Below are 23130 nucleotides of genomic sequence, written 5' to 3' on the forward strand. Positions count from 1 at the left end.
CATCACCTCCCTCCCCCGCAATGGCCTTGTTTATAGGTCCATGTGTGCTTTATTGCTAATCAGAATATAAAATACAGCATATCTGAGTAGCTGATTATTCAGTCTTCTGAAATCCTCCCATATGTTTTTGCTCACTGGCTACCTTTGTGGTACTGGCCACGTCACACTCCAGGCTTATTTTCCTATATCACACTAACCTTGGAAATGGGAGGCTGCCTTACTTTCCCTGTCTTACAGGTGTGTGTGGTGTGCTAATGAAGACATACATCCATGTTCTCACATCATTTTATTGTGTTTTTTTTTTCTGGAGGAACTGTGAAGAGAGAAGGGTGTATTTGTATCCAGGCGTCATGAAAAGGTGTGTGTGCAAGTGTAGACAGGTGACGCTTTGGAGCGTTCATCTGAATGTATGACATGAAATTTGAGTCTTGGAAATACATTTTACATTGCCACATTCTGAAAACAGGCCTACGTCTTCCTCCTAGGCTTAAGCCTCTTTGTGTCTGTATAAGAGATTCTGGGCGCCCGAACACAGCCCCTTCTAAACAAAAAGTGACCTTGTTTGGTTGGTCTGTATTGATTATTGATAGCTGTAAAGAGGGTGAGAATAAAAGCCGCAGGGGTTTGGGTGTTTGAGAGAGTATTGAACCAGCGTCCTGTCCCAAATTGCATCCTGTCCCCTATGTAGTTCACTGCTTTTCACCAGAGCCCTTATGGGCCATGGTCAAAATGAGTGCACTAAATGGGGAATAGGGTGCCATTTGGGATGTACACATAGTGTGTGTTGAGAGGTTGTCCTCTAAATTCCAGTCAGTGTGGATGAGGAGAAGGAGGAGGGAGAAAAATGGGGGTGGAGGAGGAGGGCCTGTAGCAGCAGAGGCCTCACTGGTCTCTAGCCATCTCACCAGACTGATAGGAAAGTGGGTTATGTAACGTTGGCTCTATAGAAAGAACATAGCAGCCCTCTCTTTTTGTCTCTCGCTCTCTCTACATGCCCCTTCACTTTTTCCATTTCTGTTCATCTGTTTTCCCTACCCTCTCTCTTACCCCCATTGCACTGATTTCTTGCCCTCAATTGTCCCCGTCGCCCCCTCCCACCCTCGTTTCTCTGTCTCTCCCTCCTGGGACAGAGTGTGATCGAGGGTAATCTTGATTCATTTCAGAGACCTCTTCCTTCCCAAAATGTCCTTTGCGCACAGCTCCATCATGTGGAACTCTTGGCTTGATCACAGCACATTCAGGGTAGGGGAGGCTACTACTAGGCGGGCAGGCCTGGGTGTAGAACACATAGGAAGGGGTTCAGTGGAAAGGTGCCAGCTACAGTTTTGTAACTAGGTACATGGCGTGCTGCTGCTGCTATTGAAACGTAAGAAACACAAACTAAGTTGAGCAGCTCGGGAGCCAAGAGAAAGTGCCCATTTTAATTAGACTAAATGTTATCAGTCACTGGGGGACTGGAAGTATGTGTGTTAGGCATGGGCATTTGATTTCACTGTTCAAATAATATCCAGAATGTTTTACTTGTTTGTGTGACTCATGAAAGGTGGTGCACTTTGCTTGTTGGAGGGGGGGGGGTATTTTCCAATGATTTAGAAATCTCCCACTTCACTTGCTTCACATGGAGCCTCTGACTGTAAAGCTGCTTTGATTGACCTACCAATAGCAAGCTGGACGTGTGAAGTGCCTATAGGCTACCAGTGCCTCTTTTAATGGGGCACATTCATAGCTGTTGTTCTATTATAATGTCAAATGGCACGGTCTGCCCTGGAATGTAGCAATGTCACATAGATAATTATTTTATATAAATATTTTTTTTAATGTATCAACTTGTAAGTAACCAAATACTAACCCATTCTAACAAATAACCGTGCCCATCCTGTATGTGTGTGATGGCTTAGACTTTAAGGAAAGTAGAGGCTAATGTTGTGAATGGAGGTAGATGGATGTTTTCGAGGCATTTTTTCCCCCATTTAGTGTTATTTGTGTGACGCCCCTTTGCTTCATTCCGAAAGGCCTGGTCACTGACCTCGGAACCCTCACTGACCTTTCTCCATACAAGCAATCACACTTCCCACACACACACACAATATCTCTCTCTCTCACTCTCTCTCTCTCTCACTCACTGTCACACTGACATGGACACCCCCTTCTCTCCCGCCTCTGCTCTGACCCTGTCCTCCTCCTCTCTCTGCCCGACAGATGGAGACGTGCGGAGGGGCGCTACGCGGTGGATAGGGCCTCCATAGTCAGCCACTGGAACTGGCTGCAGGCCCACGTGTCTGACCTGGAGTACCGCATCCGCCAGCAGACGGACATCTACCGCCAGCTCCGCTCCAACAAGGTCAGCACCACGTCGATGAACACAACCCCGGGTCTTAACTCTGATTACGAATCTTATTATTTGTAATGTTTAATGTTAATCAAACATTTAAACATTTAATGTTTCTTTATGGTCAGCACCCTCAGTCTCAGCCACCTGGGTTGCCCTGGCAACAAGCCCAAGAGTGGAGGGGGAGGACCTGGTGAAAGTCATGATGTCATGGGGGGGGTAAAAGCATGTCTCGTGATCTAACATGTCTCTCGCACCCCACGCTCAAAGTAACTCAGCTCACACCTCATCGGCAGATGAGAAAAGTGGGAACGCGTTTCTATTCTGTTCGTATCAAGAGTATGTTGCAGTCCTCGATACCTCTGACATGTCTGTCTGCTTTTATCCCTCACTCTCTTCCCCACTCCTATCCTCTGCTCCTCCCTCTTTTTCTTTCTCTCACTTCATCCATCCATCAGTGATTTCCCAGTGGAATATCTTAGCCATCCTGGTTACATTTCTAGCAAATTGCTTCAACAGCTTGTTCATGGTGCCCCTTGTCTGTGGCTACACCGAAACCAGTTACTTTGGTGCAAAGCCACTGTTACCTCTGGTGTTATGAATCAGAAGGACTGAAGAGCTCACCCTGGCCTATCTGCGCTCTCGTAGGGTTCCATAATGCTGGCAGAGACCTCCCTCTTTGACGTGTCACCCGAGGACGGGGAGGTGAAGGCGGAGCCTGTTGGTTGCCCTGTAATGCAGGTAAATGAGTCTGACGATGTAACTGTCCAATCAGATCCTCAACAAGCCTGTGTCTTAATTTCTTAGACATCAATTCGCGTATCCCATTCATGCCCTAATTTTAGGTGAATATGTCCACAGTTCAGTTAGTACTACATCCTCTTAAGTAATTGTAGTATGATGTACTGTATCAAAGAGAAAGGGAGCGGAAATGCGACTTTTCCACTTAGCGTGGTCCCTCCCTACCAGTTCAGAGGAGAAAGAAGGGAGAGAGGGGGAGAGAGGACAGCACCCAAGATGGCACCCTGGCACTGTGCCCAAAATAGAGAGACGGGAACAAGACTCGCCCACAGAACCCTAATCAGCCTCCGGGACTTGGGAGGGAGGAGGGACTACTATCTCAGGAAGAGAAGGGGTGAGGAGGGGGAGGTCCCAAAACAGTGGTGGTCTTTGTTTTGTCATGCCAAGTAGCGTTGACCTTTCTATCCATTCAGTTGTGGCCCGAGGAATTCACTAGGAGGTCGTTCAACTGTTCTGGGCTCGGCTGTAGTGGAATGGAGTTGAGGATGGGTTTGGAAGAGGTTTTAGAAGGGGAGTTCCATGGTAGCCGTGCCAACCTTGTCTTTGGTTCCAGGAGTGCGGCTCAGACGGTGGGGCGGAGGGTCCGGGATCCGTGGAAACGAGCCCGAGGAAAGGGTGCGCGTCCGGGAGACAGGTCAACGGGATCATCAACAGGTACGACACAACCGAATGAGCCCTCTTACCCGTCCAGTTGGTGTGTGTCCTGCAGGAATCCCAACCATTCTATGCCAACCACTGTGTCTGAACAAAGGGAGTGGGTGGATGGGGACATGGTCCATGTGGGAATTGCAGCTGCTCGCTTTCCTTCCCAAACATACTACAGGGTTTGGACACACAGCACATGTGTTCATGCTGCAGCCTGTTGTTTTCCCTCTAGTGGAATGCATAACTGTGAATGGAAGTTCTTTGTGTTACACTTAAATAATCATTCTGTCACCAAGTAATACGTATTCACACTCATTATAGTGCTAAATGGGATGGGTTTCCTCCCATACGGTTACACTGAGACCTACCAAATAAGCTACTCAGTGGACAATCAAAACATAAATCCATAGTGAACATTATCAGTAGTAGTAATATATGGACTCATGTATTGCAATGTTGATGAGTGACTGTCCCTCCCTTCCCTCCAGCTTATGTCATTGGTCTATAGATCTACAATGTCCATATGTATTAGTACTGAGCGAATAACCAACATTTCTGTTATTTTTTGTTTTTAAACAACTAGTTGATCGGTAGTTCAATTATTTGAAATATATTTTTTTTTCTGATTTTCTGTGAGCTCAATGTGCACGTTGCACAGTTTCTTTAGAAATAAATTAGATCCAGCCTGAACTATGCGATGCAGTCGGGAGTTGTAGTTTCCAACTGGCCAATATTGTAGTAAACTACAAAGAGCATAATCCATTGTACATCTACTTGTTCGGTCTCTGTTTCTTTTATGCCTGCTGCAGAAGAGGCAGAAGAATGCGTGATTGTGAGGGGATATAGAGAGCAGCTCTCGCTTCGAGGTATCTCAACCTGAAAATACATGACCTATGTGATTGATAGTTGGTATTCAGCAGTCATAAAAGTATGCCTTGTTTACCTTGAGGAACTACAAAATAGTGATTTTTGTCAGAAAGCATTGGCAGCAGCTCTGTGTAGATGAGATGACTTGGAATGAAAGAATAAATTCATCAAATGAAAAATAAATAATATACACAACTGAAATATTTTATTAAAGTGATGTGAATAAATTATGCTTAAGTGATAAGCAGTAATGATGGGCAGTCACTACCATCATGGGACTTTTATGAGTTGTTTTATTTTCTGTGTTACAGCATTCAGCCCAAATAATCGAAAGCGAACCGACCTCAAAAAGCACTAATCACTCAGCCCTAATATTTATCCGCATTTTGTGGATGTAGATTCACAGGGTTTCTCTGTCTTCTTTTGTGCTGCATAGTATTGATGAGTGACTGTCCCTCCTCCCTCCCTCCAGCCTGCGGCCTGGCTCTCCCGAGGGTTCTGACCCAGAGGAGCAGCTGAGGAAGCAGCAGCAGAACCAGCCCTTGCCCCAGCTACTGTGCACCCCTCAGGATGACACGTGTGTGTCGGCCCGAACACGGCCCCTCCTCAGCTGCAAGAGACGACGCCTCGTCAGGCCCAGCACCGTCACCAACCTCAACCGCAAGGTTGGTGTGTGCGCGCTTTACTGTGTGTGTAATATTGTTTTTCTGTTGGTGTGCTTTCACTGCTACATTGTCATATTGTGTTTTCAGTTGTTGTTTTTCTGGGTAGCGAATGGGTGTATTGTTTGCTAGTATGACTGTCAGTGTTCTTGAACTACAGAGTGGTTGGCTGATATTTTGTCTGTGTATAGCCTATATATTATGTGTGTGTTTATAAGGATATGCCATCTGCAATGTGTGTCCTTTTACGCATTGGTGTATGTACATTTGTTCACGGTTCGACATTACCTCTTGTCCGGTGCACGTAAAAAATAAATATCAGACCAGCAGAATATAGAATACTGTTGTCCGGATGGACAAGTAAAACAAATCACATTATCCAACAAATACTCAGGTCAGAATTGGACCAGAGTATGCTCCACATGCGTTGTTGTGCTCTCTTCTCCCAATGTATGCAGAGCGCATCAGAATAGAATTATATTGCGTTGACAGGCGGGGTATGTCAATCACTTTTGAGATCAAAGCGCAGAACCACACGTAGCCACGTTTGTTCATATTCCTTGCTAGTTAGTGAGTTATTTGCCCAGGTATAAGCATATTTTTGGTCAGCAAACAGGGTTCGTATGGTCATGAAAGTCCTTGAAAAGTCATGGCGCGGGCATCACCTGGTGTGTTCCCGTGTGATTGGGTCCGAGGAGAGCGAGGGAGACATTACATCAGGTAGGCCTATAAAATAACGATGGGCAACGGATGAACTAAAGAGCCAATTCAAAACATATGGTGTTGCCTGGCTAGTTGACTGTTTAGCTTAAAGCATCATATTAATGTCATTGTCGTGTCCGATGTCCTAAAGAAGAGAAGGAAAAAAAAACGTTCCAGCAGCACTCGTTGTGAATGATGAACGGGTGTGTTAATAAACCAAAGCTAATTACTGCTGTTTTTTAAAACGGCCTCTCAAGCACTGGAAAGAGTTGAGAAATAAATCCGACTCATTTGGAAAGTTCTATTAGGCATTGGCCATGTCATTCTGACAACGTTGAAATATGTGTGTGATTTGACCTAGCCCAAATGAGAAATGATTCCCAATGCTGTCAGTAAATCTCCACTGAAACCTCAATATTTTAGCCTTACAAGGCAGATAAACATGTGTTTGTTAGTTACCTTGCTTGAGGTAGCCAACCGTAGCCATTTGATCCCTGATTCATTCAATTAGGAAAGTATGTTATAAAGACGGAGTTTAGTTGTAAGTGTAATGTTGCAATATTTTGTCAGCCAACCATCCTCCAGGAGAGCCTTAAAGGGGCAGTGTTGTATTTTCAGACAGGCTTGCATATGCAAAGTAGCCTATTGGCAGAGGGTAGCTTACATTTTTGCAGTTCTCTGAATGGTAGTAATAATGATAATTGTATTTTGTAAAGTGATTTTAAGTCTCCCTTTTGGCCCATGGTGTTACAGACCATAATTATTCGGGGGACAAGTGACTTGAGCTTTCGGACGAGTACAAAGTCAGTCCTACTTGTCCAAAGGGCAAGTGGCTAAAAAAAAAGTGAATGTATGCCGGTCTGTGTGTGTCTTGAGTTACACGTGTGAAAGGACATGCGAGTGTCTGTGTTTGTACTAGCATTAAGTGTGATTACACGTGGGGAGTGTACGTGTTTGTCAATGTACTGACTACAGCATATGGATTAATGGTGAATGACCAGCCCTCCACGCCAGTACATTTTAAGGATCTGCATTCGAACTCTCATAGTGAGAGACCACACCCTCGGTGTGTGTGTGTGTATAGGCTAGATGTCTTCTACCTCTGCATTCTCCGAATACGTCTATTCCTTCACGTGAAGTGGCCTTGGAACAGGTGGCTAGTCTCCAACGACACAGGTAGGGCTGAACGCCGCTGACTCGTGTTCTGTTTAAAGCAGCGGCGTTATATCTCAGACTAGGAGGAGCTGCCTGACAAGACGCACACAATTCAGAGGTTTGACTGGACAGGGGGAGCTTATCCCAGATCAACACTCGTACTCTGTTCAGTAAAAGGAAATGCTGCCATAATGGGAGCGGACTGTGAACAAGCTCTCCTCTCAGCCCCTTGCGCTTCAGATCGTTGTTAAAGCGTTAAACTAAACAGGAACTCTGGCTTATCTTGTTAAACCAGCACCGCCGCAGTTTCAAAGGCTTACCCTATACGTAAATGGCAGGAAAAGCTAAGCTTGTGGTGCTATGTATCTATGTTTTTATTTCTTAAACAATTGAATCTGGTCCGATTTTGATTGCCTTACAAGAAGGCAGGCGTTGTAGAAAGTACCCATGTTTAATTTTTTAGAGACTTTAGACGCATTGTTGATGTGCAACAGTATGTTGTTGCTGGAACAGGAATATCATGACTACTTCAGAGATGGTTTCCCTCTGTTTGCATGTTCCCCGTGTGTCTGGATCTTACCCGTTTGTCCTTGTTGTTGCATTGAGAATTTGCGCTCACTCGATTCCTTAGACCTACCTGGTTAAATAGGTTTAAAGAATCATCCCCCTCTCTTCTCCAGGGCCAGAGGCTGAGCGTACCGGGTCCTCGCTGCGGCTGCGAGGTCAACCCCCAGTGTATGACGTGTGGCGGCCGCACCCTCTCCTCCTCTGACGTCCAGTATGAGCGCCCTCTACTGGAGAGGCTGTCCCAGTTCGACCCCTGCGTGCACCCCATCCTCTCCCTCACAGACGGTAAGATTGATCGGTTGGTTGACGGATTGATTTAATTTTTTTGATCATAAAAATACATCCAAACCCGCTCCAGCCGCAGACGATGTACGCCTTGTAGCTACGTGCACCACATCTTCTCTCTCACTGTTGTAAGTAGCTCTGCCCTCATCATGCCCTGGGTCAAGGGCCAGGGGTTGGCTAACAAGGGACAGAGGTTGGCTAACAAGGGACAGAGGTTGGCTAACAAGGGACAGAGGTTGGCTAACAAGGGACAGAGGTTGGCTAACAAGGGACAGAGGTTGCTGTTCCATCTTGTGTTTGCTGGGTAGTGGAGCAGCATAGTTGGTTCATATGTGATAACGATCCAGTATTGACTACTTAGTCGCACCGCATTATATAGACTATATTCTAGGCAGAATTTGAGCTGGAGCTTTGATGTATCGAGAACTTGCAGCACCACCAGCTTCAATCCAATCAAGGGGCTTTGTTCCACCCATGTCATGTGGTGTGTATTTCATTCTGATTCTGATTTCCACTAGTGAGCTCCCTCCCACACTTTTCCACTGCTGTAGTAAAGGCCTGTGGCCCGCGCCTGTAATGTGGGCCTGCCAGTGCTTAGATTAAAGGCAGGGGGAAGTAGAGTGCAGGATGAAAGCAGGCCAAATCCTCAGGGGGTTGGCGGGGGTGGAGGGGCTTCTAGAGCTTCCAGTCTGAACCTGCTGAAGTCCTCCCCCTGGTGGATTGAGGGAGAAATCCACTCTGACGCTCTGTCAAAGCGCTGCTGCTCACTGCATCCACCCTCGCCCTCTCAGTCCCAGATGTTCCTTTTCCACATGAGAGGAGCTAGCTAGCTAGCTAGGCCTGAGAGATGTGAAAGCGTCAAAAGTCTGCAGTGTAATGAGGTATAAAGGACTGGCTGGAGACGGATGGCGCAGTCAGAACTAGGTCAACTGGTGAAAGATGGGATGGTTGGTGGTTGAAAAGGCAATGCAGTCTATGACCGTGCAGTGCTACTGTCTGTCTGTAGGTGGTAGCGAGGGGTCCAATATGGCTGCTGTAGCTGGCACACACAATGGTGTTGGCCTTTTTTAATAGTGCACGGTTGATGGTGTTTGTAGTTTTTACAGGTTTGATCGGTAGTTCCCCTAGAATCTATGCCTATACAGTTGTCGATACCGGTTTGGTGGTTTGTTTCTATTTTGCCGGGCCAATGTGCCCTGTTTAGGTGTATGTAGGTTTATTTGAACATCTTGGTACATATGCAGAAACAAACGTACCATTTGATGTAAAACACAAGTAAAAGGTAATGATCAACTGAACTATATGGACAGTGAATTATCGATACATAGTAGGTCATAAACAACCTAGTATAAGAGCTCTTGCCAAGAGCTTATATCGAATTATTATTGTTATTATTATTATATTTTTTTTTACATTCATCTGCTGCTAACCACAAACCCCCGTCTCCCTCTGTGTGTTTGTGCAGACGTGGCGATGAGTCTGCACCTGCAGCGCGTCCTCAAGTCCCACTGGAACAGCCGGCCGCTGGAGAAGATCAAACCCCTGAAGAAGCTCTCCCTGAAACACAAGCTTTCCGTGGGACGTCCCCACGACCCCTCCGCCTCCTTCACCCCCAAAGACAAACACAAGATGACCAACTCCCTCCTCTCCACAGTCCGTAAGTAAAGCATCATCACCCCCCCCAAAAAAAACAAGGCCGAGACTTTAAGCCAAGCACAGGGGTATTGGCTCCCAGCGTGGAAGGCTCGTATAGCCATTCGTCCCTAAGCATGTTAATCTTCTACACCTTAAACGTTGTGTAACGCAGCAGACCCAAATGTATACTGAAAGGCGACTTATAGGAAGGATCTCTTAATATGATCGGTATTGGCTGTTCATATACCTGTGTAACAACACCAAACGTACGAGGCCCCACCAGCCTGACAATTCACAGTCCTACATAACAAGCGTTTATTTTGTTTGTTACTCTGTAGTATTCAGGTGTGAGTGTGTGGCCCAGCATTTCCTGGTAAATGCAGTGACTCGGCTGCCTAAATGACAAAGCGCTTTCCTCTGTGTGATTGATTGAAGCAGCTTTGGTAGTTTTCTGCTTCAAATGCATGGACCCTATTCAGAGAGCACAGATGGATGGAGCACGATACCCTGATAATCATTTCATCACAATGTTACATAATCCAGAGCTCTGCAGCACAAGGTTAAAATGTACGTTTCTAAGCCAGTTTTGGTTGCATTTGTACGCTCACGCAGGCCCACTCACAGACCTGGCTGGAAATATGACTGCTTTAGTGTTGTGGTGGAGTCTACTTCATCAGGATGTTTTTACAGTCAATTAACACTGTTTGACAAAATCAGAAATATATATTGACTGGTCGTGGCTAAAGTAGAAAAATGTATTCGTACAATATACAGTGTGTGTGTGTGTGTGTGTACAAAACATACACACTGCCTAACCCTCCGTTGCTCCATCCTCACCAGGCCTGTCCCACCACAAGGTGCGTTCAGAGAAGCTACACAGGCAGCAGCTGGACAGCCTGCTGGGGTCCACCAAGCTGGAGGGCCGCCCCCACTACCGAGGGGAGCGGGGCCACGGGCCCTACGACAAGAGCCACGCACGCAAGAGGCCCCGAGAACACTCACTGTCACTAGACAGGATGGACAGTAAGTTGCCTACAGTCTGTTTATTTTCCTCTCCTTCTCTCTTTATCTTTCCCTCCCTCTCCCTAAGCACCTGTCTCATAGCTTGAACAGCTCAAATGAGTTCTGAAGGGTAGTTGTCGCACCGCTCAGACACCTCCACCGCTTTTCACTGGACTTTTGACCCTTTCCATATCGTTTAAACCTTTTATTCTTTATTCAGTATCCATTTTATCCCGTGTCTGTTACTGAATTTTTAAGGCTTGAGTATTTGAGAGATGGATTTATATCAATCAATCGGGAGGATTCCAGTGTATTTCATGAGATTTTTTTTCTCTACTCTCTTATTCTTCCCCCATACTCGCTCTCTCTCGACCTCTCCTCAGACACCCCTAAGCTGTACCTGGATGGGGGCAGTCTGTGCCCGTCTCTATCTGCTGGGCTCCACACCCCCGCCCACAGCTCCCTGCTCCGACAGCTGTCAGCCTCCTCAGAGACCTGCTCCATGCCCTTCACCCCCTTCAACAGCAGCCTGAGGGACAACAGCACCCCGGTACGACACCACACACAGCCGGCCTGTACAGCCTTGTGCGCATGCATGTCCTATGTGATTGAAACAATAATGGTGAAGTACTTTGTAGAAGTACTTTAGCAGTTGGATTGACGGTGACTGACCCTGCTCCCCTTCTACCCCGTACAGCATCAGCCCATCCGCAGGAGGAGGGGCGAGAGCTCCTTTGACATCAACAACATCGTCATCCCCATGTCTGTGGCTGCCACCACCCGCGTGGAGAAACTGCAGTACAAAGAGATCCTCACCCCCAGGTATGCAAGACACAAAATGGCCGCCATGTCTACCTCTGCATGGGGAAGTTGCCTAGAGTCAGGAAATTAATTACAGATCCAGAGTCAGTTTTTGGAATTTCCCCCATCTAATAGATTAATAACGGTTAGGATATGGGACTGTGATGCTGATCCCTAGATATGTCCAGAAGGGCAAATAGCAATTGTTAGGATATGATTTGGGAGACTGTAAGCTGATCCTAAATCTGTGCCTAAGAGAGACTGCCCAGAGCTATGCACATCAGCTGTACATTCACTCACTTGAACACGCATACTCACACACACACACTTGGGTGGTGAATTACTGATGTATTAATTATCTGGCTTACATTTTGCAGTTGGAAGGAGGTTGACATTTGTGCTAAGCCAATCGCTGAGGAGGCTGACATTGAGGAGGTAAAAATGAATTTTTCTTGGTATGACCTTTTCAGAGTCTCAGTTGGTGTAGTTTACTGATGCAGACCAAGAGTATGATTTAGTTGTCCAAAGATGTCAAACATCTAGATAGAGCCGCCGCCAACCTCCAAATAACTGCTTCGTTTTCACCGTATCGCTCTAATGTAATACATTTAATGGTAATAACCAAACCAATGTTTGACAGCAAGCTGTGTTCATCAAGTGTTACAGCACCAACTTGGATGGCTGATCTTTCTTTCCCTCTCTCTCCCTCTCTCCCAGGTTGAGGACTTGACAGACACTGCATTCTCCCAGCTGCACCAATCCTGCGAGGACCAGGAGCGTTCCCGCTGGAGCTGGACGGCCAGCGCCATCGCTAAGAGGAGAGGCAGCCGGTCAGTAACACACGCCGAAACACTCCCTACCCGCAACATGAGCTGCCCCAATTCAAGACCCCCCCCCCCACACACACACATGGTCTGCCCTAATCCACCCACTCCCCATAGTTTTTCCAAGAAGCAGTGTATGTGGAGGGTTTTTCTAATTGATTTATTTATCCAGAAATCAGTCTTTTTTTGTGTGGTCTATTAGCAGAGATGAGGTTCTAAGCTGCATATTGATTGTGATTCTCTTATCTCAGAACCTTGACATTTTTTGCACTGTTTCTCCCTAAAATAGCCTGGTCCAGTATGTTGTACTGCAGTGCAGCACAGGGAACATGTTGGCAAATAGCCTAGCGGTTAAGAGTGTTGGGCCAGGTCGCTGGTTCTCAGATCCCACGAGCGGATTAGGTTAAACATCTGCCGACCGTGCCCTTGAGCAAGGCACTTAACTTCTTTGGGGTACCCCCCCCCTTCTCAATTTCCGCCTAAAGACATACCCTAATCTAACTGCCTGTTGCTCAGGCCCAGAGGCAAGGATATGCATAGGAAACACTCTGAATTTTGTGGAAATGTGAATTGAATGTAGGAGAATATAACACAATAGAGCTGGTAGAAGAAAATAGGAGATAAAGGAAATAAACATACGTTTTCTGTTTTTATTGTTGCTGCATCATCACCAAGAACAGCCAAAGATACAGATAGTATGCTGTGGATGATTTGAATGAAGAACATAAGATGACAACAATAGCTGAGCAAAGTTTTGGACAGATGACATTGAGCATGAAGTCACCCAGGTGTCCCACACAAATGTACCCAAGTGGCCAAATTGGTACAGTGATACATTTTGAAGGAAATAACTATATACAAAATACATAAATGCTATTCTAACCCCCCCCAAAAAAAAAATGGGTAACTATTTACATATTTTCTATTTACAATACTGTGAAGACCCTCAGTCCTCTACACAATATTGTGCTGCTGGTGCCATGGCCCATAGCAGTCTCTTTCTGCTCTAAAGCAGAGGCTTACTGAACAGGTGATGGGGCATTTCCTGTGACAAAGGGCACAACGACATCTCCCTACTCTGCCCTTTTTGCCCTGAGGCACATTCATGCCTGCAAAGATGAATCTGGGCAGGTGAACACCACTGGTTGGAGCAGAAGGGACAGAAGGTGCTGCAGTGGACTTGCTGTAGCTAGCAAGCTCCTGGATGAGCAGCTCCCTGAAGGCTAGCTGTGAGATGGGGGGGCTGTCCACAGCTCTTGACCATTTCCTTCAGGAGGATGAAGGAATTCACCAAAGCAATGTCAATGAAATGATAGAAAAATGTCTTGTACCATTTCATGGTGGAGAACATTGTAGTATCCTATCAGCGCATCTGACAGGTCCACACCTCCCATGCTCTTGTTGTAGTCTTTCACAGCAGCTGGAATAAGGACATTTTTTGTGGTCCATGCCCCGGCACCGTCCTTCACACGCCTGACGACGTGATCTCCACTGAAGGACTTGTGGATACTGGAGCACATGACCACCTCTCTGGTATCCATCCACTTCACAAAGAGCAGGCCATCTTCACGGATCCATCGCATAATACCCCGCTCAGCCCGCTTAGGCATGTCGTTCACCTTTGTCTTTGGAAAGCCCACTCTGTTGGTCCGAATGGTGCAACAAGCCCACACATCCCGCTTCCTCAGCTCTGTAAACAGGGTAGGGCTTGTGTAGAAGTTGTCCACAAACAGTTTGTAGCCCGTCCCCAGCAGTTGAAAATCCAATAACTCCATAACGGAATCATAACTCGGTCCATTACCGGTAGCAAAACTGTTTTCCCCCTCATAAACAAAAGAATTGCAAGTGTAGACACACACAGAATCAGCCAACACAAACAGTTTGTAACCCCATTTTGTTGGTTTGTGACGCATGTATTGTTTGAGGCTACCATCCTCTCATCGATGGACAGGTTCTGGGCGGGCTGAAAATAGGTCTTGCAGGCCTCAATGATGTTGGGGTAGAGAGGTTTGATTTTGCACAGCCTATCAAACCTTGGTGTGCCTCTCTTGTCATTCTCCCCATCAACTTCTGGGTCACTGATGTGAAGCTCCCGTGAGATAATCAGAAGCCTTTTACAAGACATGACAGTCATGGGGAAAGGCGGTTGATAGAGAGCTGACGTTTTCCAGTAGTCCCTTAGAGTTTTCAACTTCACAAGCCCCATGCAAATGACCATTGAAAAGTAGCAGAAAAGGTCTGACATGGAAATGGTCTTCCATACCTCTTTCTTTCCTGCCTGCTTCTTAGCCCCGTACTTATTGGTGTTCGCCACCAGGGAATCAACAACTGACGAGGTGAAAAATGGTTGAAAAAGTTGAAGGGGGCTGTACTTTGCAGTCATGTCTAGTTGAGGTCCTGGCTGCCTTTTTGGTCTAAAAGCTGGTGGATTTGGTTCCACATCATCTTCTAACACAGAGTGCCAACAACCCTCTGACCCTCTGTCTGCAGGTTTCTCTCTTCCCCACCTCCGCTTCTTTGTCACTGACTTCACATCTCTAGATGGCCAGGTAGGTGTGGAGCCGGAGACAGCGGGGGTTCGGCTGGATTAACCAGCTTCAGAGGGAGATGGACACCTAGACATTGGCGGCTCATAATCAGAATCACTGCCACTGAAATATTTTTTAAAGAATCAGTAACAATACTTTCACATATGAGTCCTGTATCAACACATAAAATAAACAGATATATATAGAGTACAGGGAACATAATCACTATGGTGAAGTGGTGGGCTGTTCCATTCCATGTTTATGTAAAATAAATGTAAAAGATATCACACACACACACAGTATAGCCAATGTGTACTTTACACATTTCATTACAGATGAGATTTTTTTATATATTGCAAATAAAATAAGAAAATCAACAACAAAAAGTCTCATGAATAATATTTGATATTATTAATTTCAATGACATTAGCATTAGAACTTACCAATCCATCATGGCATCCTCGCCATGCAGAAACATGTCTTCCACCTGGGAGTCAAAACTAGCTTCGCTGAAAGATTCATCTTCCTGAAGCAACTCGGTCTCGCTGTCTCTATTTCCTCTATAATTTGGGTTAAATCTGTATACCTAGGCTTTGTTTTAGCTTTTCCTGATTTATTCGCCATAATTTAAATATATAAACTTGTTGAAAATGCACTGCTATACGTAACACCCGTGGTTCCGTCAAGTAGGATTTGCAATGGCGAATGAACCTCTTTTACCCCAGAGTTTACGACAAAGGCTGGTCTTCAAACGTATAACCATTACATATTGCCGTTTACCTCAGCTCATTGGCTATCTTCCAAGCTAGATTTCAAGATGATCAGTGGTCATTGGGCCAAAATACAGTCAATCAACGATAGACCGGTCCTACCATTGGTGTGCAATGAGGTCATTGATTGGTGTCTTCAAATCGGTTTGTTTCGGTCAATACGTTCCGGGAAAAGAACCATCAAGTATGGTTGTGTTAGTAAAAACCTGAGTATTGCAATGAAACCAACCATGACCGGATAAACATTTGTTTAGTGTGTGTAATTACCACGAACGCATCGTCCAAAGTTGAATGAGACCAAAATCACGACGCAAGAGGTTTACAAATGTTTCGTGTTAGGCTATAAAAATTGATTTTATAAAACAAAACAAACATTCACTGTGTAGTTAGGACATTTGGCATTGCCACCAGAGGAAGATCTTCAATGGTAAGCAATTTATTTTATTGTTATTTCTGACTTTCATGACGCTAATGCTTGGTTGGAAAATGCTAGTAATACTTGTGTGTGAATGGCGCCGTCCTCAGAAAATAGCATGTTTGCTTTCGCAGTAACGGCTTTTTGAAATCTGACACAGCGGCTGGATTAATAAGACGTTCATCTTTTAAATGATGTAAGATACATCTATGTACAATAATGTTTACAATAACAAATTGTGTATTTAGAATGTTAGCTCTCTGCAGTTTCACCGGATGTTGGCCTGGTGGGACGTTAGCGTCTCACCTACCCTAGAGAGGTTAACCCTAATTGCTCCAGCGTCGCCATGATCGCTGGCCTTGACCCCACACTCCGAGGGTGTCTCGGGGAGTTGGGATATGCATAAAACATTTTTAAAAATCCAATTCACACACTCATACAGGTTTCCCCACTTATACATGCAGTGAAACAGGAAAAATATAAGCAGCTCCTATTTGACCTTTGGTCTTCTAGAATCTAGATGATAGGTTTCTGTGGCTATTGTTCTCCTTTCTGTTCAATTGAAGTCTAGCTGAAGACTTCATTTATGTTCTTCATGTCAAGTTAACTCCCCTCTTCCCCCCCTTCCAGTTCATATGTCAGTGGCCGGTCGGACGGTCGCACCACTCCCCTGCTGGGCAGCAACAACCCCTCCTCCCCGGACACAGCCCACTTCCATGCCCTGCCGGACTACGGCAGCTCTGCCTCCCCCTGCTCCCCGGCCAGCCCCGACCTGCAGTCCTACCCTTACGCCCCAGGGTGTTACACAGCAGGAGGGTACTCCTACACCCCTATAGGATCCAGGGACTCCTACCGCCTGCTCTCCAACGAAGACACACGCTGCTCCACGCCTGACGGAACCTACGAAGAACTGGTAGGCTCATCATAGCACATACACTTTCGTACTATACACACGTTCACACACACGTCAGGTGTTTAATCAGTGTGCATACCGTCTTTGTGAATACTTTGGCAGATTGTAGAGGACATATGAGTAGGCACCAGCTCTTTGGGTATAAATATACACAGACCGATAATCTTAGATAAGTGAGTGATAGTGTCCAGTCTCTCTGACGTGAGTTTCCTCTCTCCCTCTCCAGGTTCCCATCCCAGTACACCCATGGGACCGGAGGAGCTTCCCCCTGGAGAACGACCCGCCGCCAGAGCCTGAGGAGCAGCCAGGGAACACCGAGGAGCGCCCCTACAGAACCATGCGCCACATCTCCGGTTGCAAGACGGGCTCGTCCAGATCGGAGTCTGACACCGGGGGTCCCCCCTCGCCGCTTCCCCCTGACGACAGCAGCAAGCAGAAAGCCCCCTCCGCCTCCACCACTCTCACCAGACCCTCCCACCGATGAATGAAGGCTCTCCCCGCATAAAGGACTCGTCACTTTTTTCCTTTCACAAGACTCTAAACAAGAACCACATCAACAATGGAATAATGGACTCCTGTTGTTTGATATTCAAACATCAGTCAAATTCTTTCACAGTTTTTAGTGAACACAGACAGAGACCCCCATCAGAAATCAGTTTTGTTCTTAGTCACCGAAATGAACAAATATATAAAAGTGAATGGGGAGAAAAAGGAGAGCAATTAGACTGAAAGCTGAATTTGTGATGAGCAGGACGTAGAGTCGCTTCCTGTTTCTGGGCCAATGCGCTAAGCAGCCACTCAGGCAGTGTGTGTACCTTTGTAGCGTTCTATTCCTCACCACCCTATGTCAGTGTAAAATGGAGTGAGTACAACACAAAACAGCAATGCCTTGTTGTCATAGCTTGTTATGTTGTCCCCTTGAATCAACCTAATAAAGAGCCCCAGAGAATCGGAAATGTTCCTTTATGCACTTGTTTCACAGAGCTGTAGTAGTAATCAGTTTGCCATTTTCCTTGATGTCTTGTCTGCTTTTCTTTCCTCCCTGTCTACATTGGTATAGTTGTTTTCTACATATAGGTTTAATAATATATTTCCTCTCAACCCCGTAACATAGACTGATGGCACACGTGGTTGTTGGGGCGGTGTATGAAATTAGCACAGCAAGTAACACCACCCTCAATATGAGATTACACATACACTAGTTTGAATAGATCCTTCAATCAGCCAAGCAAATAAATAATCATGTGGATATGTTCACTAATATAACGGCCGAAAAAGATGCATCACCTCATAGAAATGGAGTTGATTTCGGTGTCTTTGTTCAACTGTGCATATTGAATTTCTGTCTTCATTTTCGATGTGGTGTGCGTGCTGTTCACGCTTTTCTGATTTTGGTTTGGTTAATGTGCAAGAAATCACTTAAAAGCGTGCAGTCAGGTTCCAATTACAAAGAAAGCTCCTCTGTTTTTGAATGTAGTATTTTGACTTAATCTTGGATCAAGGCCCTTCATTATTCGCTCCACTTTACATTTCTGTACCCTAGCTATTGACACGGGTTGCAGTAGTTCACATCCGATGCAATGTTTCCAACTTGTAATGCATAATTGCCATGCAATTTCATGTCACTCAGTATAGTAAAAGAAAACATGAGACAAAAATATGTAAATGTACCTAATTTGTCTCGGTCCTGTGTCCCTATCTGTTTTTGGAATTGCACAAGGCAGATGTCAATGTACCTGTTGGATTGTCAATGCAGTTCCACAATTGGATTAAAATCACTCAAGCTCTTGAGTCTTATTGGGGGTTCAAATGTCATGTTGGTTAAGTCATGATTTTCATGTAACAATGCAAAACAAAGTATGGGTTGTGTTCATTAGAGCAAACAAAATGTTCTGAAATGGTGGACAAGTCCAGGTAAATCCTGCCCGTTATGTTTCTTTGGTACCTACTGAACTCTGCCATCAGCTGCCCTAGTTCCCAGCACCCCCTGCTTTGTCCCTCCCTGCAGATGAAGTGGAGTATTGTACAGAAAGCTTCTAAAGATGCTTATGTTTGAGTCACTATTGTCAGAAGGCTGTGGCTATCACCCACCCACCTGCTATGTAGGGCTTTCAGTTGGAGTCAATTTGAGCCTGGCCGTTTCTACTTGGTCACTTTGTGCGTCTGATTCATGCTCTGCCCCAGCAGTCAAACCCACATGTTAGTTAGCTAAACCTACGATTGCCCCAACCAATGCCCTGCTCTTGTTCCAATTACCGCTATTATGGAATCATGTCATGAGTTGTTTGAGCCTCACAAGAAAAAAAATTGTGCTGGTGGAAAAAAATCATTCACATCACTGTTCAGTTGAGCCTTTTTGTCTCTACCTTCCTTGATTCTGCTGTCTCATTTCGAGGAGGTAATGTGAGGCCTTCTCTAGTGAATAATTCTCCCACAGGAGTCTGTCTGTCCAGACCGACCGAAAGACAAACCGGACTCTATTTCTAGGGACCATCGATGCCTATCCCTTTCTCCTCACAGAAGTCCCGCCTATCCACTACGGTTTTTTGTCTGAGTGGGGATCGGAGGACCCACCAGGCAGAAACTGTTTCTGTGTACAATAGGGTTTGACTAGCGTTGAAAAGCCGATATATTGTCTGGGCTATTTTCGTACTTAGAATTTCCAACGTGATGAATGGGGGTGGGTGAGTCTGGTATATCCTTTAGCATGTAATAGTTTGTACAAAAAGAGTATATTTTGTAAATAATTTAACAGTGTTTGATGTTCAGGCTGTAGCTGTCCTGATTGTATAGGGAGAAGCCACGACAAATACACTATATTGAACACTTTCTTTATGCAGAGGCAAAAAAAAAAGTTTATGGATTGACGAATCCGACGGGCAGGCAGCGTGTTCTTCTCAAAATAAAAGTGAAATATATTGTATCAACTGTGTCCTTGTGTTCCCTATGAGCTTGTAAGTTCTCCATGTGTAAAGCCCTTGCATATTTCACAAACAAGGTCAGTGTGACAGGAAATACCCCTGTCATTCTTTGAAACACATCACAAATGTAATGGAAAGAAACCTTTAACATTGCTGTTCCAATACTGACTTTATTTCCTAATCCACGTTTACAGCAACAAGTATCAGTGTAAACCAAATATTAAAATGCACATCACAAGGACAATCACGACTGTCAAAATAAAAACTCGACAGAGAAGGATAAACAAAACGGGACATGGGTTGGATAGAAGCTAGTTAACTTGTATCATTGTTCCCTTTGAGGCAAAAGGGAAAAGATATTTATCACACTGAAAAGCCCCAAATTACCCTTTTCCTTCCCTTAAATTAATGACATTAAGTCCTAAACATCATTTGCACCAACTTTCTTCCCCTCTTGTCGCAACAGATTTAATTACAATACAATTACCAGTTTGCTTAAAATGTCAGTTAAGAAAAGGTTTAATGAATACAATGCGGTTATGCTGTCCTTTCGGAATAGTAAACCACTCCCTCAGATTAATTTACTGTATGTCGTTACATGCGAAAAACTAGAAGAGTGACATGACATTTCAATTTTCAGCTTCGAAATAAAATACTAACTTGGAAAAAACAGCCGTACACTTTTGCGGGACATCATTCACCACCCCAAGGTGCATAGGGTTGTTTTATGGTACCTTTTCTCAAACGGTCTAACGTGAATATCAGTCTTAGTATGCCTACCTATATGTACCCCTGCACGTCGACTCTGTACTGGTACCGTTAATCATTGTGTATTTATTCTTAATTTTTCTCTGCATGGTTGGGAAGGGCTCATAAGTAAGCATTTCACTGTTAGTCTACACCTGTTTATGAAGCATGTGACATAGCATTTGATTTGAGTATTTTGGGGGCTTTCGGTAGTTAATATGCTTACATGTCTTACCTTGAATAGATTTCTTCAATCGTAACAATTAATATCCGCTTAACCCCCTTTTCATATATTTTCAGCACATTACATAATGTTCATGTTGACCATGAGGAATGAGGAGGAAAGCCAGACATTTATCATTCACACACATGTAGTGGTGGTCGACTTGAGAACTTCAGTGTGTAAAAACTACCTTCAAAAACAAGAATGCATCGTGAGGGTCGGGAGTATAAAAATAAAAATAATAGCAGGGTGTCAGCAGGTACATCTACAAGCATTCGTAAATAGCAGTTGAATATGTCTTACATCCACAGAATAGGGCTACTAGTAGGAAAGAAAGTGCGCAACATAAGGTTAGATCTACAGCGTAAAAAAAAGAGTGCTCTATCGTTGCGAAGAAATATTTACTTTAGTTCAAATTCGCGTCGTAAGTAGTGCGCTGTGGGTAGGTAGGGGGGTGGTCATTTGATCATCTTTGACAAAGAGAGTGTGCAAGTGCACACTTCGGGAGTAGGGTAGAGATTTGGAGCACATCCTATATCAGGCTTTGAATATCATGCAGGTAAAATTGAGACTTTTCTAGGCATGTGTGTTGGGTATGCAGTGGCATTTCTATTGCCTGACCACTCGAACTGAATTATTCCGCTGCGCAATCATTCCTACATACTGCAGTCTGAGACAGCCATCATTCAAGTAGTTTGTTGTTGACTTCAAAATAAGGGGTGTTGTACAAAACAAAGTAATTAGCGATTGGATAATCTCTAACCAATCGGAGTATCAAAGCCAATGATGAAATTTCATAACGCCCCTATACCCACGTGTGTTCTGGCTCTGGACCAATCAGATGGTCTAGAATGGATATCCATTCTAGAAATCAACGGGGAGGTACTCAGATCCAGACTCACTGCTGAGAAGAAACTTGGTGAGGATTGGTGATATACCACCAAAATATCTGCACGTAGACTATACCATACACACAAAAACCCCTCTCAACTTCAAATGAGCAATCTTATCCAATTGATTGACATATGCACAATGTGGCTCCATTACTCCATAATTCATTGTTTACTTAATTGATTTTAATTGCTCAGCAATGGGATCCTCCTTGAAATGTTTTGAACAGGCCATGGGCTTTAACTCTTAAGTTCAATATTCTGGGTAATAGACTTGTAATTGTCCTTCTCATGAAAATTGTTTATTTTATAATTTCACAAACAATGTCTATTTTAATCATCTCAAAGGCAGAGTCAATTTGCCTTACTTACACGCTATTAATTACATCACAGCAACTGTTTACGACAACGTTCGAATTTCATTATACCGTAAATAAATCTTTGCGGATTTCTCAACTGGGGAATATCAGAGTTTTTTAAGCACGAAAGGGCAACAGTCTATTTGGCACTTAGTATCATTTGAATGGTATAGTACAGTGTCACTTCAATTTAGCTGATATTTTCTAGTGGAGAAAAGATTTGAGGCTTTGGCTACTTCACATTTTAAGGCTTAAAATGGGAAAATTCAAACATCCACTGCATGGCAATAAGCAAAGAAATGTGCAATATTTTCATGCGGAGCAGTTGCGTTCAAATTGAGCAGCCCAATTAATTGCACTGTAAATGGAAAGTATGGTAAATGTCTTTATAACAAGGCCTGTCTGTGTTTTTATGGGTATAGAATAATGCTGTGTTTCTTTCACGTATATGTTTTCATTACCTGTGCAACTATCAAGACCATAAACGGCTGTCCATTAACGGACCACTTTGCCCTGACTGATATCCCCGGTCGGAAAATCCTGCGAGCGACTTTGAATTTCAAGGAGGAAGGGAGAGTGAGTGAGGTGCTTCTTTTTCTCTTCGTTTCTCTTTTTTTATCACGTGGTTGGTTCCCTTGGTAACCTACAATGCTTTTTCAGGGAGGGACGTGGTCGAATCACAGGCCTTGCTTGGCGAGGGAGGCGGAGACCTGGTCGGCAAGCATGGATAGCGGCGGCGTCTCTGTCATGTTCTGGCTGCCAGGGGACGACATGTTGCTGAGAAGACGGGCGGGTGAGCCGCCTGTGATGATCTCCACGGGGACAATCTCCGCTCCGTGGTCGGTGCGGGCTTTCGCCGTCTCACGGAAACTCAGTTTGTGGCTTTCAATCTGCAGGAGTGGAGATTGATACATTTAGTGAATGGCGAGCAAGGGCACCTACAGTGATGAGACAAATCTTTCATGTGTAATTATGCATCATTCATGAATTGTGTCTGTGTAAAACTTCGGGATCAGGTTTCCCGCTAAACTTAGTCCTGGACTAAAATGAATTCTAAATGGAGAATTTCCATTATACGTGTATTCTAGT

General features: G+C 44.7%; 2 protein-coding genes across 11 annotated transcripts in view; one reads left to right on the forward strand and one right to left on the reverse strand.

Moving 5' to 3' along the window:
* Positions 1–19824, forward strand: part of kansl1b (KAT8 regulatory NSL complex subunit 1b) — a 79977-nt gene extending 60153 nt beyond the window's left edge. For 2 of the 4 annotated variants that reach the window (XM_024432910.2, XM_024432909.2), the window contains exons 3-15: positions 2200–2341; positions 2978–3070; positions 3684–3784; positions 5115–5307; positions 7842–8013; positions 9479–9670; positions 10489–10671; positions 11034–11200; positions 11348–11472; positions 11829–11886; positions 12169–12281; positions 16619–16901; positions 17128–19824. In XM_024432910.2, coding sequence (XP_024288678.2) covers positions 2200–2341; positions 2978–3070; positions 3684–3784; positions 5115–5307; positions 7842–8013; positions 9479–9670; positions 10489–10671; positions 11034–11200; positions 11348–11472; positions 11829–11886; positions 12169–12281; positions 16619–16901; positions 17128–17385 — 2080 coding nt within the window. In that variant the 3' untranslated portion in view covers positions 17386–19824. The other 2 variants (XM_024432912.2, XM_024432911.2) reach the window with 2 other exon arrangements.
* A 148-nt stretch (positions 19825–19972) lies between these two features.
* maptb (microtubule-associated protein tau b) overlaps positions 19973–23130 on the reverse strand; it is a 38870-nt gene continuing 35712 nt past the window's right edge. For 6 of the 7 annotated variants that reach the window (XM_024432918.1, XM_024432915.1, XM_024432919.1 and 3 more), the window contains one exon: positions 19973–22931. In XM_024432918.1, coding sequence (XP_024288686.1) covers positions 22719–22931 — 213 coding nt within the window. In that variant the 3' untranslated portion in view covers positions 19973–22718. The remainder of the gene's footprint in view (positions 22932–23130) is intronic. The other variant, XM_024432914.2, reaches the window with a different exon arrangement.

The sequence above is a fragment of the Oncorhynchus tshawytscha genome, linkage group LG09, assembly GCF_018296145.1.
Source record: "Oncorhynchus tshawytscha isolate Ot180627B linkage group LG09, Otsh_v2.0, whole genome shotgun sequence".
Taxonomy (NCBI): domain Eukaryota; kingdom Metazoa; phylum Chordata; class Actinopteri; order Salmoniformes; family Salmonidae; genus Oncorhynchus; species Oncorhynchus tshawytscha.